Source organism: Lineus longissimus, chromosome 5 (genome assembly GCF_910592395.1).
Source record: "Lineus longissimus chromosome 5, tnLinLong1.2, whole genome shotgun sequence".
Lineage (NCBI taxonomy): Eukaryota > Metazoa > Nemertea > Pilidiophora > Heteronemertea > Lineidae > Lineus > Lineus longissimus.
In genome coordinates, this window is record NC_088312.1 from 11,050,816 (window position 1) to 11,069,713 (window position 18,898).

Sequence of the window (18,898 nt, forward strand, 5' to 3'; positions counted from 1 at the left end):
TACCCATTTCGCCTTATAGCTTCCCAAATATTTTGCAGTTCAACACTTCCATATTTTAGTTTTGTGCCAGTATCAATCACACATCATCTGGATTTACAGAACAATAAACATACTACAATGTGATAGAAACTACACTCGCATCTTCAGTACCCACAAAAAGAATGTATTTTAAAGCGAAACATTCTTATCGGACAGTTTATTGGTCTGCATCAAATCTTACTGTGCAAAGGAGTTTAAGCTGCATTATTACAGTTTGGTAATAGGCCTCAAGGGCTAAGTACAAAAGCACAAAAGCATTTACAATTTTGAAAATTACATGGGTATACGGAATTACATGTAAGCTCATGATCAAAAGTTATGAGACACCACTTATTGCACATTTTCTCCAATATGTCTAATCCTCTAATCCAAATTTTCACCATTGGTGGAGTAAAATCAATAAAAAATGGCCAGGGCCATTGTGCTCACCTCATGTGGAGGAAAGATGGATAAAGAGCATGGTCTTGTGTCATGTTGTGTTAGGTTTGATGTAGGTCCAAGCAATTACAATTTCCCCAAAATGGCCAATTTACAGTACATTCGACCTCTGTGACCTTGAAAAGTAGGTCAAATCAAAGAAGACCCGGGTGACACATTGAATGGATGTTAGAATTAGATGTACCTATGATATAAAATTGGTGCCAATCGGGCAAGTCATTACTAGGAATAATGGCATTTTGAAGAATTTAGGATTTGGCCCCCTCCCTGGAGGCCAAACGGCAAATCAGATCGCACCAAACTTCGGTACCTGAGATCACCTGACCAAGGGGTACATGTGTACTTAATTTGTGATCAATAGTCATTGCAGTTAAGAAACATGCCATAGTTACGGCCTGACGGCAAATTTACGCCATTTGACCTCTGTGACCTTGACAAGAAGGTCAAATTAAAAACCTGTGTGACATTTACTGTATAGTGGTTAGATGTACCCATGATATCAAATTGGTGGCAATCGGGCAAGAAGTTAAGGAATAATCACATTTTTAAGGTTTTTGGATTTTGCCCCCTGGTGGTCAAGTGGTGAATCATATTGGACCAAACTTTGGTCCCTGAGATCACCTGACTAAGGGGTAAATGTGTACCAAATTTGGTATCAATAGTCATTGCAGTTTAGAAACGTGCCATCGTTACATCCTAACGGCTAATTTACACCATTTGACCTCTGTGACCTTGAAAAGGAGGTCAAATCAAAAACCCGGAGGATATATGATGCACCTTTGCTAGAAGTACCTACCATATTTTTTTCAAAATTTCCCGACTACTATTAAGGGAGATATTGCATATTTTCACTTTTAACGTTTGGCCCCCTGGTGGCCAAACCATGAAACGAATCGGACCGAAACTTGGTCTCCCAGGTGTCATTACATAAGGGTACATGTGTACCAAGTTTCAACTCAATAGCTCTAACAGTTACGAAACGTGCCCTGCTAACGGACGACGGACGACGACGACGACGACGACGACGACGACGACGACGGACGACGGACGCCACGGTATGGGATAAGCTCACCTCTGCTAAGAGGTGAGCTAAAAACCCATGTGCAAGTAATACTGCATGGTGGTAAGATGTTTCCATGTTGATCAATTTGGTGACAATCGGACAAGTAGTTAAGCAATTATCAGAATTGACAACAAAGTTTCAAGTTCATAGCCCCAGCGGTTTCGAAACGTGTCACAGGATACTACGACGGACGACGAACACTGCGGTATTGTATAGACTTCCCTGAGCCAACAAGAATAAGGCCATATTAGAGGGGTTTATTCAGATGCGAGCCAAATATGACAACGTGAGCAACACACACTCCAATTCTTCCCGCTCAGGTCGATTCAAATAGTCATATGACTTGGTGTAATAGATTATTGCATTGTCAGTAACTTCCAAGTCTTCATTCCTCTGTATCCTCTTAAGATGTTCCTTTGTCATCCTAAGGCAAGTAAGTCGTACCTGAAGGAAATAAAAAAGCTAGATATTAGAAGATTTGGTCAGTATTAGTCCATGTCATGACCAATATCATCACACTAACTTTCGTGTCACTGTACCAATCCGAACATCAGCAAATGATTCGCACGCACATCATATTCTCTGATGTAAATAGGACACTGCCATATTGCTTGCCATGGAACTAAATTTAGGGAGCATCATGTGACCAATCTTGTGACAAGAATTGTTCTGTTCATAATGGCAGACATGTCCTGCATACCAGCAGTTTTGCATCTGATTTCCGATTCTACTGAAATTTGGCAAACATCAGTGCATATCTATTTAAACAAGGGTAGAACACAGTCTAGATCAAATAGTGATCAAACATGCATGCTTTGTCACTTTTATAACTTTGACCTCTGTGACCCTGACAATCAGATCAAATTTCCCAGCAATACTTCATTAACCCTCTCCAGAAGTACTTGGGATTAAAGTTTTAAGGGGATTTGACCATTATTTCAGAAGAAAGCAGAACTCTGGCTGGACGGAAATTTGGCATATTCAAGGTACCTCTGTGAGTGCATACTGAGACGAGGTCAGAAAATTCTCAGTCAACTAGTTACAAAATGTGCCCGCTTTGTCATTTTTCTGAACTTTGACCTCGGTAACCTTGAAAAGTAGGTCTGAAAATGAAAAGATAGCCTCAATGAAACGGCCAGGGGCCATTGTACTCAACGTAGACAATGATTTTATGCTAGTTATGAAAAGTACTATTCAGTGAACGAAATGGAAGTTTCATGACATTTAACTGCTTTGACCCTGAAAATAGGTAAAATCAAAACAATGTCAAATCCCAAAATCATAAGACATCTGATGTATCCTTGCTAGGGGTCTCTGATATAAAATTTCATTGAAAAATTTTTTTGGCAGTCCCTGACCGGGATTTGAACTCACGACCTTTGGATTGCCACAATACGAAAAAACACACAAAATGGTGGCCTAATGAACGACACCAAATAAATAAAGACAAAGTAAGATACAAGTCAGGAGATAAAAAGAACAAGAGGCCCACGGGCCTGGCGCTCAGCTGTTGTCTTCCGATAAGTGATCTTCCAAGGAAATAGTCAACACGTGCAAGAAAACACCATTTTTCGCATTGATTGCGATGGACCCCTTACAGGCATACCCTTGTTTACACCCACAACCTGGTCTTCAGGTGAAAGTGTAACAACATGTACAATGCATGGTATGGTGGAATTTCACTTCCTACCTGGACACAAGGCCTGTTTGAAATTGACCAGCATGTTACATGACCAAGGCCTAGTATCCAGGACATGTGGGACACTGAGTCCATGGCAAGGACTGTACTTTAGACTGAATGTTTACCTGGAGACAAGAATTTGTTTATCAACAAGGGGGTGCCCGTAACTGGCCCATTGTCATTGTGATTGTTTCGTTTTCGTTGTTGATGTCTTCGGCGATCTAAATTTACCAGATGTATTATGCCTGAAACGGCACCATGTTGCATCGTTACAATGCTATGGGATTCATACTAAAATCTGCTCCGCCAAATAAGAGTTCCTATGACCAATGGCTGGCAGAAAATCAAAGTTATATTGAGATAAAATCTTCAGACATCTTACCAGCGCTAATCAATTCGTGAACATGTGCGATAGATGGCGTCTTGCCAAATCCGGACCTACTTTCCCTCAATGTTGAATACGTCGATAAGAGCTCATGATCTATCATTCCATGCAAAAAATGGCAATAACAACACCACTAATAGCGTCAAATTATTTTTCAGTTATCATTAACGCATCAACACGCATCTTTCTCAAACTAAATGAAAGACCTATATCGCCTTTCATGCACAATCACATATCAATCCGCTCCGACACATCCATTCAATTCGATAACACTCGATACAGTTTGATAAATAAACAAAGTTTTCGTGCTTTGTTCGGTCAAAATCAATGGATATAATAAACTCATGCAGAATAGCAATACTAATGGAACTAATTTCCGCAGTTTCCAATATTTTGAACACATATCACAACATCACCAAGTCTCAGATGATCTGCATAAATTACGATAAATAATGAGGTCGTCGCTTTAATTTTCGCGAAGAAAGAATACTCCATTCGAAAGTTGTTTTTACCAAATTCCGTTAAGCCCATCATTCTGAGGGCATTTGAACACATTCTGGTTGATCTTTTCTATTACCGTGTAAAGTTTTGTACAACAATACATTTCCGTAAAGGCTTAAATAAGAAAATTTGTCACCTACAAAATCATCGCTCCGGTCGAAATAAACATAAAGGTTGCCGCCATTTTCTGGATGACACGGGTTGCAAATGTATGTATGTGTGTCAGTTCAGGGCGGGAAATTTAAAGCGGGGTCATCCGGGGTCAAACAACAGTTTTGCTCACTCCCGCCAACTGGTGATATAAATCGACACTAATCTATTATATATTAAAACTCCTATATCAAGCAGACCTCTTCAACTTTACTTCAAGCTTCTATCTGCTTGAATAAAGCGGCAAAAAATTATTTTAAAATTTACGCATTTTGGGCCCTGGTGAGATGATTTTGAGTCGAATCGCACAGATTTTTTTCGTAACAACATTTCATGCGGTGCTTATATATTAGACCAGATTTGAAGTGCCTGGGTTGTACGGTTACAAAATGCCCAACATGGCTGGATGGATGGAAGGATGGAAGGACGCACACCAATCAAATAGCTATTTGACTAGCTCAGCTGACTTAAGTCAGCTGAGCTAAAAAAGATAAAAAAAGAAAAAAAGAGGCCCAAGGGCCTGGCGCTCAGCTGAAAACATGGAAATGCCTTCAACCTCAATTTTGTTGACCGTAATGTCTATATCAGGCAAACATACCAGAGTAAAACAACTTTTAAATAACGACAAAAAATGCCAAATCTACGATAAGTGCTGTGGCTGACCTTGAAAAGAAGGTCAAATCAAAGACCTAGGTGAGATATTATGTAAAGGAGACTTCTTGGACTTACTGCACACCACCCAAAACATTTGAGTCACTCTGGATATAACAAAAGCTTTAAAATGTCCACAAAAAAAAATCCAAGATGGCCGCCCACCAAATTATTAAAAAAAGTAAAGAAAATGTAATATACAAGTGAAAAAAGTAAAAATTAAAAAAAATAAAAAATTTGACCCGAAGTGGGATTGGAACCCACAACCTTTGGAGTCATACAAGAGCGGGAAATTCAAATCAAGCTTAAATTTGGTCAAACGACATTTTTGCTCACTACCGCCAACTGGTAATATAAATCGACACTAACCTATTTTATATTAAAACTCCTATATCAAGCAGACCTCTTCAACTTTATTTCAAGCTTCTTTCTGCTTGAATAAAGCTGCAAAAAATTGTTTTGTGTTTTACGCATTTTGCCACCTGGGGGGCTGATTTTGAGTCAAATCGCACAATTTTTTTTTCATAAGCAAGATTTTATGCGATGTTTATATATTAGACCAGATTTGAAGCGCCTGGGTTGTACGGTTACAAAATGCCCAACATGGCTGGAAGGAAGGATGGCTAGATGGCATGATGGAAGGATGGACACCAATCGAATAGCTATTGGACTAGCTCCGCTGACTTAGTCAGCTGAGCTAAAAAGAAAAAAAGAAAAATATTTTTGGCAGTCCCTGACCAGGATTTGAACTCACGACCTTTGGATTGCCACAATACGAAAATGAAACGGCCAATTTACGCTATTTGACCTCTGTGACCTTGAAAAGTAGGTCAAATTAAAAACCCGTACGATATATGATGTATCCTTGCTATGAGTACCTACCACGAAAGTTTTATCAAAAACAAGTCATTAATAAGTGAGATATCACACTTTTTAGATTTCCACATTTGGCCCCCTGGTGGCCAATCTGAGAATCAGATCGGACTGTAATTCAGTTTCAGGGGTCACGTAACCTGGGGGGTCACGTGTACAAAGTTTCAAGATCATAGCCCCAGCGGTTAAGAAACATGCCACAGGATACGACGACGACGGACAACGACGACGACGACGGACGACGGACACTGCGGTATTGTATAGACTCCCCTACGGTGAGCCAAAAACACACATTCCGATGACCCACTCATTGCAAGATCTGTCAGGTGTCATGAGGGTTGCTCTGCAAAATCCATCAAGGATGAACTAAAACAACGCATCAAAGGCAGCTGGAAAACATAACTCTTCAGGAGATTCAGGACTCAATCAGTTCATGGAAGAAACATTAGCTTGTGAGAAGATGGATGGATCAACTGATCACCTTTTCAAGCGAAAGATGCAAGGACATCAATTTGAAGTGTCTGGAATATGCATGCATTTGTGAACACTGATCACCAAACTGAAATGCACGCAAACATTTCCCGGCTTACACTTACAGTACTGAGGTCAAAAGTTTTATTGGCTAATCTATCTTTGTCTTGTGTCTGTGACTGTAGCCACAGTCACACTGCAAGCACCTCCAATGCGATTTCCCAAATACGGATTCCATTGAACTCAAAAGACACCTTAATTCACTTCACTAGAGTGTTCAGATTATCAGAACTCAAGCACCCCCTGTCATTAGTAGTACAAAAAGTGCGTCCAAAATCGATGAAAATGCGAGCCGTGTGAGTATGACAGTGTTGTTACCCATGTGATAAAACGGAAACATGTCATTCTTCTCTGACTGCACATGCCCAACTAGGATTTCTAAATTTGACGATTCAGATTTGTGAAGTCGGTTTTACAATGACTTGCGTGAAGCTGTTTGGAAGCGTCTTGAAATGCTTGTAGTGTGAACAGGTAATTCGCTTTGGAGGTTTCAAAGCAAATTAAGCGCCTTTCAATTTGTATTGAGTTGCCAGTGTGAATGTGCCTTGTGTTCCATGGCCTGACGGAAACAAACAAATTTATAGGTATGTACTTGTAGTTTAGTTGGTGTAGTTCAATGTTCATGAGTAAGGGTGGATCCCAATGAGAACAGAATCCTCTTTAGGAGGGCATGGGTCAAATGAAATAGAAGTTACATGACTGTACCATTGTGGCTTGAACGACAAATCCGAACACACGGTCCTGGTGCCCAAACTCGCGCAAGGCCGTAAAGGGTAGCTCAAGCAATAGCTCAGCACCATGCTGTCCTTGAAGCTTGCTTCCATAGCCTTTGATAGATTCTTCTCCTTCATCATTTACTTTGGATTTTTTTGATCTCTCCTCCACTTCATCTTGTTCCTCATCAGTGACCTTACGCTTCCGTGTTCGAAGCGGTGGTTTGCATCCCTCAGACTCAGAGTCTTCAAATTCATCCTTCTGCCCTGGTTTAAACTGAAAGGAAAAGTGGGTGCTTTTCGTTTATTTAAATCGCCAAAAGTAAAATGTCTTTGTAAAATGACATGGTCCAGGGACCATGCGCTCACATGTGGACCCTGTAATATGTGTGAATGTAATGCTGATTAGTGTGCTCACCTGTGGACTCTGTATAATGCTGATTAGTATTACTATAGTGTGCTCACCCGTGAACCCTGTAAATGTAATGCTGATTCGTACGACTACATGTACTACTAGAGTGTGCTCACCTGTGGACCCTGTAAGTGTAATGCTGATTAGTAATAGTATAGTGTGCTCACCCGTGAACCCTGTAAATGTAATGCTGATTAGAATAGAACAGCATTAGGCCAAGTACATATGCAAATTTGGCTAGAATGATTTATGTCCTGAAATGGAGAAATAAAGGGTGCATTTTCCCCTGTGTGTTAGGTGCCATTTCTAATTTCTCCTCCCGATACACATCACAAAAGTGTCACTTCACCCATAATTGCATACCTAACTTCCAAGAAGTGGTCACCAGAACAGTATATATAACTGTTGGTTCTAACATATCGGTGGTGACCTTGAATAAATTTGGAGTAGACTGGTTCCTGGCTTCGATGTTCAGGGCAAAATGGCTTGCACCGGACTTTGATAGCGAGCACTCCAGCGCCGGCCACGAGCATCAAAGACGGGAACTAGTTTTAGTTGGGACTTGCAATTTTCCCAGAAACAACAACTACAGTAGAACCTCTCTATTTTGAAGGGACACCCTCGGGACTGACAAGAGCTGTCCTTTTTAGAGAGGTGTCCTGATTAGAGAGGTCAAATTGAATGCAAACAACCAATTTGGGACAAAAGCTACATGTAGGGTCCTTACTCGAGAGATTGTCCTTAATAGAGAATTATGATATTAATGAAAATCTACATACATGTATGTATTTTGCAACAAGAACATAAAATCGACCCTGCTATTGGACAACTGGGAAAACAGCGGAATAAGTAAAATGCTACATATTTGGGACACAAAACACAATATTTGGGTGGAGGAGAATACTATCATAGATGAAATGGTCGTGGACCATGTGCTCACGTGTGTGTTCGAATAGGTTTTGCTTACCGCGCTGTTAAGGACATTGTTATATGTTAAAGCAATGTGTATTATTTTTTGGTTGGAGGGACAGTTGTCGACACCAGTTAAGTCCACAAGATCCAATTAAAAGTGTGATTGGTAGGACTGGAGATCAGGCAGAGGGGGTCAGGGGAGATGAAGGCAGACTTCCAAAGGTCATGTAGGCCTTGGAATAGACTTGAATTTTCTCATGCCACTTGGCAACATTTCAAGGCACCCTTTAATACAAAATGTACCCTTGCTGAAGAACCTGCCATTAAAAGTTTATAATGAAATGGCCAGGGGCCATTGTGCTCACTGTAGACACACAAAATGGCCGCCTAATTAAACGACACCAAATAAATAAAGACAAAGTAAGATACAAGTCAGGAGATAAAAAAGAAAAAGATAAAAAAAGAAAAATATTTTTGGCAGTCCCTGACCGGGATTTGAACTCACGACCTTTGGATTGCCACAATACGAAAAAAACACAAAATGTGCAATTCTGGCCATATTTGAATTACGATCTGACCAAAACTTAGCGTACAAATAGTGGCTTTTTAAATGCATCATTACAGAAAATAAGAACGTTTTACAATGAACAACGACAAAACGTACCAAGAAACGGTAAAAAATTTTTTAACTTTGACCTCTGTGAACTTGAAAAGTAGGTCAAATCGAAAACCCGTATGATATGTGATGTATCCTTGCCAAGAGTACCTGCGATAAAATTTTCATCAAAAACAAATCAGTAATGAGTGAGATATCACACGAGTTTAGGCCCCTAGTGGCCAAGTCAGTTACCAGACCGGACCGAAATTCAGTAACAAAGGTCATCTGACCTAGGGGGTCATTTGCTCGAAGTTTAAAGTTAGACCAAAATGGAATGGCGCTGCGCCATGCCCCGTTTTCCTGCCGCCATATGCCTTTTTAGAAGCTAAATTTTGCGCCCTGCCCCTTCCAAATCAACGCCCTGCCCTGTTAAGACCAATGAAATTTGCGCCCTGCCCCCTCAACAGACACCACCTTGCCGCAAATTCCCACGCGCCAAGCCCCGCTGAAATACCGGCATTTTCGCGCCAATCTCTAGTAGCCAGCCACATCGTCAATCATACATTAATTTATCCTCGTTGCTGCAGCAAACATCGTAACACAACAACCCATACAAAGGCAAGGGACGATCATTCCTCCGCACGAGGTTGATTTAGTTTCTTGATTCGCCGCAGTTTCATTTTATTGCATTAATCTATAGATCTGAGTGGCGCTGCAATCGATCATATCTGTCACCGGAAAAGACTGCGGGCGGAACGGGAGAAATTAACCGCCCTGCACCATCATAGCCTGGAAACGATGTTTCAAAGGTAATTTACATCAATTTTAGAATGCCCTCTTGCAAACACGCCTAGTTTAAACAACCAATATCGTAGTTGAGTTGTGTATTTCGATCTGACAGCGCGATGCCAGTGCACGTGTTTGGAGTTTGATTGTTGACAGTCATGGTGACGAGGCATTAAAAAGAGCGGGAATAACAGAGACGCACGTGGTCGGGAGATTGTCCCGTCTTTTCGCGGGATTCTGTCGATGTCGGAGAGATGGTTTCATGGGAAACTTCTGGAGTTTACTAGTTGCATAGAATGTTCTTACTTGATTATTATTTGATTATTCAGTTGGAAAGTTGATTTTTTTCATCAAAGAGTAATACAGTACACTAACATGACTTTGGTTACAATATATAAATTCTGGTCACTTCACATTACTACCACGTGTCTAAAGCTATTAACAGTTATAGTGCGTGATTAAAGCTGGGACTTACAGTTTACATGCAACATTACAACTTATTAATTGGACTCCCTTAGAAGGTTCAAGACCCCGACTGCCACTGCCCTCACAGCATGCCCATTTTCAGAGTTGGTCCTTAAACATGCCCTTTTTGTAATCTTGAACTGCCATTGCTCTCAACAGCATGCACCATGCCCCTTTTCAGAGTTGGTCCTAAAAACCATGCCCTTTTGAAATCCTGGCAGAAGCACTATGCTAGGGGTCCCTGCCATGAAGATTTGATGGAAAAATGTCCCTAGTAAGAGAGAGAGAAATTGCACTTCCTCCTTTTTCAGTTTTGGTCCCCTGGTGGCCAACTCAATACTTAGATCGAGCTAAAATTCGGCGTCAAAGGTTATCTGATGTAGGGGGTAATATGTACAAAGTTTCAAGTTCATAGTTCTGGCGGTTGAGAAACGTGCGATAGTTACACTCAAAACGGCCAATTTACGTCATTTGACCTCTGCGACCTCGAAAAGTAGGTCAAATTAAAAACCTGTATGATATATGATGTATCCTTGCTAAGAGTACCTACATGTACTACCACAAAAGTTTTTTCACTAATAAGCGAGATACATGTATCAATCTTTTTAGATATCCACATTTGGCCCCCAAGTTGAGAATCAGATCGGATTGAAATTCAGTGTCACAGGAAATACATGTAATATGACCTAGGGGGTCATGTGTACAAAGTTTAAAGTTCATAGCTTTAGCGGTTAAGAAACATGCCACTGTTAGGATACGACAACGACTACGGATGACGGACGACGGACACTGCAGTATCGTACACACTCCCCAACGGTGAGCCAAAAACATGTGCAAGTTATTAAATACTGTGTTAATACTGTTGGTTTACTGGTCCCCTGTTCATCAGAGTCAGACTGGTGGCAATTGGGCAGGTAAAGCAATAATAATTACAATTCTTGAGCTTTCAGATTTGGCCCCCAGGTGGCCAAGTTGAGAATCAGATTGGACTGAAATGTGTTGTCTGAGGTTATCTGACATATACTAGTATGGCAATCTATACCCAGATTCCAGAACTTAGGTTCATAGCCTCAGTCACTATAAAAAAATGAGCCAAAAAAATTACATCGAAAAAAAAATTCACTAAGAAGAGAGACTAAGTCATTGTCATTGCACTTTCTACTTTTCAGTCTTGGCCACCTGCTGGTACAAAGAAATTTGATGATGGTGTCAAGTCCACCATTCTCAGTTTTAAGCGGCTGATCTCAGAAAAGGTCAATTCAGTAATCAAACAGCTCCATTTTCACATCTACTAGTGATCTACATACCTCGTCGACTGTGATAACCAGAAATCCATTTTCTTCATATATCTTTCCAAATTGAACATCTGGCGATGATGTCACTTGAGTTCCCAACACATTCATTTTTCGAGTTTTCACATAACCAGGACTGAAGAAAGGAAAGATGTCAATTAAATGGCATTGGCCAGCATTGTCATCGACAACTGATTGTGGTCTGTAATGTAGTAAGTAACAACCCTTTTATTGCTCAAATAATGCTCAAATTGATGTTTTACTTCCGGTGGTACATTTGATCAATACGGTAGAGCTACCTCCAGAAGCTGGTAGTCTATACTATCATTTTTGAGGGCGTTTAAAACAGTTTAGTCAGGCGGTGGAGGTCACTGGACAAATCCTGAACTTTTTAAGAAATATCCTTTTTCTGAAATAAAATTTGAAATTACAAAAATGAAACGACCAGGGGCCATTGTGCTCACCGTAAGTATATTTAGTAAAGAATTAATTCATGCTAGTAACAGAAAGTGCTACAGCATGTAGCCCAATGGAAGTTTTATGAGGTAAGGCCAAAAAACACATGTGCAAGTAATACTGTATGGTGGGTTAGCTGGTCCCATGTTCATCAGACTGGTGGCCATTGGGCAAGTAAAGCAATAATCACAACTCTTAAACCTTTCAGATTTGGCCCCCAAGGTGGCTAAGTTGAGAATCAGATTGGACTGGAATGCATTATCTGAGGTTATCTGACCCATTTGGCCATATACCCAGTTTCAGGTTCATAGCTACGTACGGAAGTTGCACTCTAACACTAACAGCCAATTTTTGCCATTTGATCTCTGTGACCTTGAAAAGTAGGTCAAAAGAATGGTCCAGGGACCATGTGCTCACCTCAGTTAATGTTAGTGCATGTCATTTGCAGTGGATGCACATGTCACATGGATATTGGTTGACATCTAATCAACAGTATAGGGAGTAACAGGGTTTCGTTGAATTTTCAAGATAGCAGCAAGGCGGCCATATTTGTCATCAGATTGCATCGAAAATTTAGGATGACGCACAAAGATACATAATCACATGAAATTTGGTTGCAATCCAATTATCAGTTTTAGAGTCATAGGACTTTGAATGATTTTCAAAATGGCCGCCTGGCAGCCATATTAGGTGACAGATTTGACTAAAATTCTGGGATAATGTAAAGGGTACATAGATAAATAAACATGTGAAATTTGGTTGAAATCCCATCATCGGTTTCAGAGTAATATGACTTTGTTTAATTTTCAAGATGGCCGCCTGGCGGCCATATTTTATGTCAAAGCACGCCAAATTTTAGGTGTAGATTAGAGGGTCACTAGATACATGTCCACACAAATTTAGAAGCCTATAGCTCAAATAGAAACGAAACGTGCCACCTTACGGTGATTTAATGAAGTTTGACCTCTGTGACCTTGAAATGTAAGTCAATTCAAAAACCCGGTGGATATATGATGTACCCTTGATGGAAGTACCGACAGTATTTTTTTTCAAAATTTTCCGACCAGTATTAAGGGAAATATTGTATATTTTAACTTTTAGCATTCAGCCCCCTGGTGGCTGAACCGTGAATCGCATCGGACCGAATCTTGGTCTCCAAGGTGTCATTACATAAAGGTACATGTGTATAAAGTTTAAACTCAATAGCTCTAACAGTTACGAAACGTGCCCTGCTAACGGACGACGGACGACGACAACAACGACGACGGACGCCACGGTATAGGATAAGCTCACCTCTTTTGAGAGGTGAGCTAATAAATGAAATGTCCTTTGGACATTGTGCTCACCTGGGGTCGATTTATTCCTAGATATTATGACAGATTTGTAGTTTGGTAGTTGACATGAATTAATGTGATGCCTGCAGCTGATCGCATGAGTGAGAGTGGACATATGCTATTATTTATTACTATTAACAGAGATTTCATAGGATTTTACAAACTTGACCTACTTATCACTGAAAAGTTGGTCACATTGACCTACTTTTTTGGTCAACATGTAGAGATGCTCAATAAGTGTCAACATACCAAATTAAAAGAGTCTACAAGAAGTGATGACCAAACGTGCCACCTGTGGTGAAATTACAGAGTTTGACCTCTGTAACCTTGAAAAGTACGTCATGTAGTCTCTTCAGAGGCATCCACAGAAAAAAATTCAAGATCCTAGCTATCAGCATTCATGAGATATTGACAACATAAGGTTTTCAAAGATGGCCGCCTGGAGCCAAGAAAGTAGGTCAAATGGCGATGATTTTCGGTATGTCAGGTCATGCTGTCATAAGACATCCACACACCAAGTTTCAACCTCCTAGACTCAATTGTGAGCAAACGTGCCACCTGCGGTGAAATTATAGAGTTTGACCTCTGTGACCTTGAAAAGTAGGTCAAATCAAAAACCCGGGTATTGATAGAAAAAGGTTTGTGGGATCTTGTCAGCGCACTGAATTAAAAGTGGATATTGAGTGATAGAAAACCCATTTGTGACCATATTGGAGCGCCCCCTGTAGGATGCGCTTGCAAGATCCAGCCATGAATGATAGAGAAAGTTAGACACATTTACCTATGCAACCCCCACATACCAATATAAGCATGGGATCTTGTTAGCGCAGCGAAAAAATGCATATCGAAAATCAAAAAATGACTTCTTTACCATTTTCACCATTTTTGGGGTTGAACTTCAGTGACCTCTAGCACCTAAACGAGAAGGAGTTTGGGGCTGGGACTTTGGATTTTTTCTAGTCCCATCAGGTACATCAACTGACCAGAGAAGGAGAAAAATTCCAGTCGGTGTGTATCACACGTTAATAGAAAGTGTCTGATTCTTAGAAATAATGGCTCTTAATAAGCAAGATCACACTTTTTAATCCACCTTCGGCCCCCTGGTGGCCAAGTTGAGAATCAGATCGGACCAATATTCAACGCTAATTTAGAGGTTATCTGATATAGGGGGTTATGTGTACCAAGTTTCAAGTTCATAGCTTTGGCGGTAAGAAAATGTGCCATAGTTACAATAAAACGGCCAATTTACGCCATTTGACCTCTGCAACCTTGAAAAGTAGGTCAAATTAAAAACCCGTGTGATATATGATGTATCATTGTTATGGGTACCTACCACAAAAGTTTAATCGAAAACAAGTCATTAATAAGCGAGATATCACACTTTTAAGATATCCACATTCGGCCCCCTGGTGGCCAAGTTGAGAATCAGATCGGACCGAAATTCAACGCCAGAGATTATCTGATATAGGGGGTTATATGTACCAAGTTTCAAGTTCATAGCTTCGGCGGTTGAGAAACGTGCCATAGTTTCAATAAAACGGCCAATTTATGCAATTAGACCTCTGCGACCTTGAAAAGTACGTCAAATTAAAAACCTGTATGATATATGATGTATCCTTGCTATGACTGAGTGCCTACCACGAAAGTTTAATCGAAAACAAGTCATAAACTAGAATTAGCTTGTCAGCTAATTTGAAGCCCGCCTCGCCAAGTCATGAAGCAGCTGACTCTTATACTTAGTAGTTGGCCGTAGACCTGGTCAGCTGTAAACATTATTTGTGTCAATCACCAGAACGAGGCTTGCTCGTCATCATACACAATGCCTAAATCTAGGTCATCATCTAATAGCGTCGTTTGGGCAATATATTGCAGATAACCCTATAATCATTACTTGATTCATCATCAAATGTCAAATAAACATGAAGCAACGCTGAAATCACTTGTAAAACGGCATTTAAAGCGCCGAACCGGTGCCCCTCCGTGATAATTTATGATTGCGATTCGCGCGCGTGACGTCATCAAAATGAAATTTTTTCAATATTTTTGAACTTACCGCTGGGTATTTCCATTCCAACGATCGTACATCAATCAAAGCATATCAAGTGTCCTAATTGTTTATTCAATATCTATCTACCTCTTTGTGTACGAGTTTATCAGTCTTTTTAATGCAGAAACGTACATATTTTGGTGATTTGTGGTGAAAAATCGCCGTCAAATCATGTCTTCACTTCACTCACGCCGTACGCAAAAAGTATCCAACGTAGCTCAAAAACCGAACCACGTGTTTCGCAGCCACGTGTTTCGGCAACCATTCTAACTCAGTCATTGGTCAAGCATCAGCATGATTAATTATAACTACCCCCACTGAATACCAAAAAGAATAGGGCATTCTGATTTGCCATTGGCTGGTTATGCGTGTCTTTGAAGTTAGCGTCATGGCAACGCGATCGACAATCTGACTGCCTGCTGTTCACGTGAACCGTCGTTAGTGTAGTATGCAAGATGTTTTTCGCAATGCGCATGCACGAAGCTATTAGGTCAATCGTTTACTTTCCACCGCGAATAAACCTTGATGATCACCAAACGGCGGGGTGCCGCACGAATAATAGAAGAGCAATGGATTAATGATCAAAACTTTAATAAATCGCCAATTGGGCCCATAATCTCATCGTTTTTGGTCATAGCATACATCAAATATCCCTGAAAGTTTCAGAGTGATGCGTGTATTATTTCTGGAGTTGTCTTGCGGAAACCACAGATTGGATACTGGAGAGAGAGAGAGAGAGAGAGAAACAGTGAAAACAAGTAAGACCGCCCATTCTGATGACCGCCCATTCTGATGGGGCGGTCTTAATAAGCGAGATATCACACTTTTTAGATATCCACATTTGGCCCCCTGGTTGGCAAGTTGAGAATCTGATCGGACTGAAATTCAGTGTCAGGGTTCAAATGACCTAGGGGGTCAAATGACCTACATTTGTAGGGGGTCATGCGTACAAAGTTTCAAGTTCATAGCCCCAGCGGTTTAGAAACGTGCTACAGGATACGACGACGGACGACGACGACGACGGACACTGCGGTATTGTATAGACTCCCCTACGGCGAGCCAAAAGCTGGCTCTTGACCTTTTTTGGAAGCAGCCCACAGGCACAGTTCAACGTGACCAATCTCAATGTAATCATGGTCAGCTTACCTTATGTCCAGTTCACACAAATATGCAAAGCGTTCAAAGAGATTTACAAATGCTGCTTTATTTGGAGCCTCACTACTATCCACGACCATTTTGCGAATCATCATATCTAGATTTTCCATGAACCTAATGACTTTCCCAAGACTGAAAAAAGAAAAAACATCATAGTCTTAGGCAGTGCAATTTGCAACTGGTGTACTATTGGGTACATGAATGAAGCCCCCACCAAAAACTACAAATCACAGTTTTGCCGAGTGGCAGAATGTATACGTCTAAAGTACCCAAAATGAGTCACGTTATGTTGCGATTTGCCACTTTTTGTGTGCGTATCTGATTTCCCAGCAATGCGTAGCAACGTACTTTCCATAGAGCAAATGGACACGATCTATGGTATAAGTGGAAAACAAAGGAATCTCTACAAACAATTAGGCGTTGGGTCTTACACTTACAGCAAATTTTGTCTGTTTTCGGACAATCCCCACCCCGCTGGCCTCTGGCGGAAACACTGCCTTTTTAAGCTTTAGATGTCGCCAGAGTCGCCGTGACGCTATTTCTGCTTTCCCTGACCTGCCAGGCGACATTAGGTACTACTAGCAATGATGTTACACTAAGTCCACCCCGGCGAAAGTGCATTCCAGATTGCCGAGATGCCCCCCCCCCCCCAACTGAACGAAGCGTTCCAAATGGCCGATCCGGATTTTCCATAATGCCGATGAAGATGGCTTCTGCTCTGACTTCTGACTGATTGCTGGTTTTCATGTCAAATTTTGTCAGAAAAGGAGGAGAGGTAAGATCAGAATTGATATGTTCATCTGGTACTCACTACTTTCAAGCATCGTTCTGTTCTTGCGTAACTGGAAAATTAGGCCTAACTCAAACGAGTGAGATCGGCGGTCTGTTTACATGCACCCGACAGTGCATTGCATTACGCGTGCATGTAAACAGACCGCCGATAACACACACTGAACTTATTTGCTTCGTTTAGACTGTGACTTCACATATTATTTTCAATATGTTTATCATTCGTCATTCATAACAAGCAGACTTTTATCATATGAAATAACTGACAATATATCATTCATTGAGGAGTAGTTGTAGCGGACGCAAGCTCAGTTCTTTTCCGTTCGGTACACCACAGTCGTGGAACTCCAATCGTGAATAGAACTCGATTTTGGCGTAGGCACACGACAGTTGTGGATATATCATATACCCCACAGCTAGATACACAACAGTCGTGGAAATAACCCCTGCATTGTTTTTATACCCACCTCTCGTACTTGTCTCTATTGAATGAAACACCTCGACTTGCAACTGCACTGCTCCTGGCATCCGAAAGAGTGTTGAGCAATCCCTTCAGAAAACTGTTATCACTTTCGTCAGAAGCACGGCCCTTGGCTCTGCTGCGAAAAATGTCCTGAAGTCTGCTGCAGGATGTTTTGTCAAAGCCAACAAGTTTTCCTGTGGCAAATCCAGTTTGCTTGTTAGAGACATATAAATCTAATTCTTGCCACCAGATAGTGTTGCTCGGTTCAACTTCATACGACTCGGGTTTGATCTGGCCAATACGCTTGAAAAACCACTGGTACAGATGCTGGGCCTGTGGCGGGTCGGTTTCATCATCAGCACGATCAGTTGCACGATCATACGATATGTGCAGGCTATCTAAATGAGAACGCCTGTATAAGCTAGCAGAAGAAGGAAATTTGGAACGCCGAGACGCCGCCATTGCAATGATGTACAGTCGATGATGATCAAGTCATGGACCCATATGCATTCGGAGAGCGCGATCGCTACTGGGAACCTTTTGGTCGCTCGTGGGACCCACTTTGATGATCGCCGCCCAGACCCTCACGTGACCCGCGTGTTAATAGATGGCGACGGTGTTGTTCCAGGCGGCGGTCGACCTGCATATTTAATGCTTTCCCTGTGTATTTGAGTATAAACTTGTACGATAAATGATAAGCGTGCGTGATCCGTGGTTGATGGATACTAATATCATAATATGGGGGAAGGCGCCGTGGAGGTCTATAGCCAGGGTGGGGTGGGGGTTATAGTTAGGATGATGGTATCATGGCCGTTGACCGAAAAGCAGTGGGGGAGGACCAGGGAATATGGGGGCTATAGATATATTTGAGTATAGATTTATACGATAAATGATAAGCGTTTGTGATCCGTAATTGTGGATACTAATATCATATAATAAATATGTTTTTGTCCGCTCGGAACTGTTTAATCTACAGACATAGGCATCACACTGTAGGCCCTAATAAGATCAATACCCATGTCGTGATTTTACTATTTAGCAAATTTTATCCCGGCAAATTATATTTTAATGTGATTTATCCCGGCAAATTATATATTAATGTGATTTGACAGGTCATATTTAGGTCTAATACTAATAGTGATCAACCTTGTTACTATTGATTGA

General features: G+C 41.0%; 1 protein-coding gene across 1 annotated transcript; it reads right to left on the reverse strand.

The window, feature by feature from the left end:
- Positions 1-1,240: 1,240 nt before the first annotated feature.
- Positions 1,241-18,211, reverse strand: LOC135488093 (uncharacterized). The gene is made up of 5 exons (XM_064772530.1): positions 17,739-18,211; positions 16,474-16,614; positions 11,506-11,626; positions 7,018-7,302; positions 1,241-1,984 (listed from the first exon to the last, which is right to left on the reverse strand). Exons 1-5 carry the CDS (start codon positions 18,194-18,196, stop codon positions 1,802-1,804), a joined length of 1,188 nt encoding a protein of 395 aa, XP_064628600.1. The 5' UTR covers positions 18,197-18,211; the 3' UTR covers positions 1,241-1,801.
- Between the last annotated feature and the right edge of the window lie 687 nt (positions 18,212-18,898).

Coding starts and splice junctions, on each gene's coding strand:
- LOC135488093 (XM_064772530.1), bottom strand. CDS start 18,196: ATGGCGGCGTCTCGGCGTTCCAAATTTCCTTCTTCTGCTAGCTTATAC. Junction 16,615..17,738: donor AATAGAGACAAGTACGAGAG/GTGGGTATAAAA, acceptor TTCTTTTTTCAG/TCTTGGGAAAGTCATTAGGT. Junction 11,627..16,473: donor TTGTGTGAACTGGACATAAG/GTAAGCTGACCA, acceptor TCCTTTCTTCAG/TCCTGGTTATGTGAAAACTC.